We start from the raw sequence: 3,897 nt of genomic DNA, 5'->3' as shown, positions 1-3,897 counted from the left end.
ACTAACTTACACTCATTCAATATCCTCTATTTCTTTATTTTTGAAGACGCCGAATTCTTCTCATTCTTTTTCAATCATTTATTTGTTTATAGTTTTGTACTAACTGAATCAGTTCCGTGTTGTTGTGTCGCCATTGTGTGTACACTTATTTTATAAAATCACAGATCTCAATCAAATTGTGCACCGTTCTCTGCCTTACAATTTCTTTAACACGTACATTTTTTTCTAATCTGAGAATAAATCAAAAATTCAAATGAGATTGGAAATCTTTCAACGTTGAACAAATTTAATTAAATTTATTTCAAATTCAAACGTGAAAGATTTTAATTTGAATACTTCCTTACAAACACAAATTGTTACGATAGATAATTAAACTCACGGTATAATGTTTCAAGTAATAAAAGAATGCATGAACCAATATTAAAATATTATCATAACATTGTAAATATTCCGACAGTGAAAAATGACTATGGCTAATACAAAAAAAGGAATAAATTGAACAGTGAAACGTGGGAATATATAAACAACATATAGATTTCAAGGCCAACTATTGTTAGAATGTCAGACGTTTTAAATTTGATAAAATCATGATTCAAATGCGATGAAGTATAAAATACGACCCGAAAAGTAGCCCGTCATACATCTGTGTGTGTTGTTTTATTTTAGTCCTTCAGAATAAAGGACAATTGATCCAAATGCCTTTCGTGCAGTTTGAATACCGTTTAAACTGATACAATGGTGCGTTTGTATAAGGTAAAGGGTATGGACGTGACATATGCTGCACTACATCTATTAATGTATTCTCATTACAGTCTCCATCAAAAATATTCTTCTATTTTCAGGTAGTCATTTTGTTGCCGGTGCTCTCAATGATCCTCCTTTCCTTCAGACTTTCCTACAGATTTTCCATTAGACTTTACATGTTTAAATCATTGAACTAAAACATGTTATTATTTATACTTATTTAAGAGTCTCTTTCCTCCTCTGTACAACTCAGCTGACTACCCGAATAAATCCAAATATTAATATTTCAGGTCACAAAGTTTCTTAACAATGAGTGTAAATCTTTTGAGTGAATTTGTCGAAATTCGATGTATAGAACGTTAAATTTTGTTTCAATCTAATCCATCGGTCCTAAAAGTGACGGAAACTTTCATATCGAGTGGTGGTTCTGTTTTTTCCTCGTAAAGAGGGATTCTTGTAGGAGTGTTGTTATGATGACGTAATTGTTCATTTTCCTGACGTATCAGTTCCTGTCCGCGTTCAATATTCTTCCGCCTTCGGATTCTTTCAAACACTTCATGGGGTGTATACACTATTGGCGTAGTGATTTCAAATTTTGGATCAACTGTACAGCCACACGCGTAAGTTTTATCTGGGTGGAAAAGTTCCTTTGGATGATTCAAATATAGTTTTTCTACTTTATCTGGGGCAACAAGAGATCTGGTATGACATTCAAGACGTGGGAAATCTTTTCTTTGCTTTCTCATTACAATTTGTTTATCTAGCACTTTTGTGCAATCGGTGCAGCTATCCGGACCTAAAACATCACATTGAAGTCTTTTGTCACCGGAAACATCGAAACCTTCGAAACGAGAACACATGGAGCGCTGGCGTTCCAGAGACATTGTATTTTGACCTCTTTGCCCACCAGCTGAAACAATTCTCACTTTAACGGGATTTCTAAATTTTGAAAAGCCCGCGTTGTTTGCTCGCTGCATGCGCGCACTTCTTGTTAAAAGCCATCGGATTTCCGGTGGCAATTGTGCATTATTATTCTGACTTTTTGTATATCGTGAGTGAGTTGAGATATTCATTTGGGAGACTTTCGAGGGTAGTGGTAAAGTTCCGTGTTCTATCATTTGTTGCGTCTGTCGATGCCTCATTTGTTTATCACAAAGGTTTCTAAGTATCTCAGAGTGCATTCTGAATGTTGCCTTTTCCATTTGCAATTCGAGCCTGCTTTCCGGCTGATAAAAGCCGAGCGGACGTCTTTGTCGCCTTACTGTTGAAAACATATCTGTATAAGTTCCTACTGGCAATTTAATTCGTTGTGGGAGGTATCCTGAAATGGAGAAAAATATTCCTTAAGTTTTACTGAGTTGTGTCAAATATAACTTTTCATTCAATATATATAGGTCAGTGTTTTATAAAAATACAATTTGTCTGGTGCGGCAGTGCGGCATATTTTATGGAAACTATGCTGACTGTGTAAACATTAAGCTATATACATGTATATATAATACATTTCGCTTACATTATTCTTCTCTGGTTGAAATTTTTTTTGTCCAATTGGACCGTTCACCAAATCTTAAATTACAATGTACATGTAATTTTTTCTAATCAGCACCAACTTGTTATCACATAATATCCCATTAAATCGGCGTATAACAGTTGCAATATGTGGAGATTCTAACTTCAACCAATTAGTAAATCAGTGATTGTGATGTCAGCATTGATTCCATTAAATCAGTTTCACTGCTGCGCCGCGCCAGACAAACTTAATTCAGTTAATTCCGACTAACAAATACTAACCTTTCTTTACCTGTTTACGAAATATAGCAAGATTATACAGTTTTCATAATTACTATGCATTACCTTTTTTGCAATACATACAATCCATTCTAATAACACCACTTATTAAAAAGTTTACTTTCTTATTAAAATATCAAGCTCTTTTATTTATTCACTTTTCATTATTTATTTATTTATTTATTTTAATTACTATTTTTTATTTTATTGTAATTTTAGTAACAATGAACGGCTAAACTCCCTCTAAATGTTCATTTCACTCGCAAGAAAAATTAAATTAAAACTACAAATTAGATCGATGCCTTGTTTTTATTAAAAACTTATATTTACCCGCAGAATCCAGCCAAGTTAATTCATTTTGTTATCGTCTATATAGCTGTGAAAGCACCACGGAGTTTTAAAAATTCAATAAACACACCAAATATCCAACTTCATTTGTAAAAAGCAGTCAATACGGTTGCTTTTAAAGTTTATATTGACTTTAATTATTACTAGCGTTTACCGTATACCTTCAACGGCTAAAATAAACACAGGTTAAATGTAAAACGCAATATCACCGTGTTTTTCAACACACTACGCTTATATATACCTAGTACTTTTGATATATTATTTGACATCTATATATAAATTTGATCGTGGCTTTATTATTTGATTTGAAAGTTAGCGCATTTCAATAAAATACATTTTTATAACACGAAAATCTTTGAATAGAAAACCTCTATCTATTATTTACTGTACAGATAAGTTGAATGTCTATATAATTTATCGGGTAGCAGTTTTGGCGGTTTAATCATGCTTAAAGAAGACTTAATTCTACTTCAGCGATAATAGATTAAACTTGGTAGGACTAAGGTTTGTGATAAATATTTTCTCATATATTTAGTTTTCGTATCTCGCGAGATTATTGCATTAACAGCCACAGAAATCTGTATAAAAAAGGTTATCATTAACTAAACAAGCATGTCGAGACGTTGTTTTATTTTTCTTTAATTGAGTAATTAATGGGTTGATATCTCACATAAAGCCACTTTAAATACCGTGATAAAATTAATTTAAGTAAATGAAATCAAATAATCAATTTTGCGTAAATTTCCATTGATAAAGTTTATTCAAACACCAATCCTTGGCTTACCCTTTAACCCGTTGAATCGTGTAATGAATTTACTTTGCTTAAACGTTTTTTCTGCATCACATTTTGGCAGTGATATTGCAATTTCATCCTTTCAATTTGTTATAACTTAGTCTTTTCGAACCGAATCTATAACAAGCAAATAAATGAAAACTTCAAGATCTCGCGATGATAGTGTTATACATGTACTCATAATAAAAAGGAAACTAGACATAATTAAAGATTATTTTAATAAT

General features: G+C 32.2%; 1 protein-coding gene across 2 annotated transcripts; it reads right to left on the bottom strand.

Annotated features, from left to right (window-relative positions):
- Window positions 1–268: 268 nt before the first annotated feature.
- Window positions 269–3,109, bottom strand: LOC132723178 (uncharacterized). Of its 2 annotated transcripts, none has more exons than XM_060707855.1 (2): window positions 2,863–3,109; window positions 269–2,065 (listed from the first exon to the last, which is right to left on the bottom strand). In XM_060707855.1, exon 2 carries the CDS (start codon window positions 2,016–2,018, stop codon window positions 1,116–1,118), a length of 903 nt encoding a protein of 300 aa, XP_060563838.1. In that variant the 5' UTR covers window positions 2,019–2,065; window positions 2,863–3,109; the 3' UTR covers window positions 269–1,115. The 2 variants fall into 2 exon arrangements, with proteins under 2 accessions (XP_060563838.1, XP_060563837.1); XM_060707854.1 differs by lacking the exon at window positions 2,863–3,109 and adding an exon at window positions 2,599–2,702.
- Between the last annotated feature and the right edge of the window lie 788 nt (window positions 3,110–3,897).

This window comes from Ruditapes philippinarum, unplaced genomic scaffold (genome assembly GCF_026571515.1).
Source record: "Ruditapes philippinarum isolate M1 unplaced genomic scaffold, ASM2657151v2 ctg360_1_1_1_1, whole genome shotgun sequence".
In the NCBI taxonomy this organism is placed as follows: Eukaryota; Metazoa; Mollusca; class Bivalvia; order Venerida; family Veneridae; genus Ruditapes; species Ruditapes philippinarum.
The sequence above is the reverse complement of the archived record's forward strand: the minus strand, read 5'-3'. Positions and strand labels throughout refer to the sequence as shown.

Bases quoted from the DNA above. Each gene is read 5' to 3' on its own strand.
- LOC132723178 (XM_060707854.1), bottom strand. From the start codon at position 2,623: ATGGATTGTATGTATTGCAAAAAAG. The intron at 2,066-2,598 runs GTAATGCATAGT...TCTCCATTTCAG, and splicing joins TTGTATGTATTGCAAAAAAG to GATACCTCCCACAACGAATT.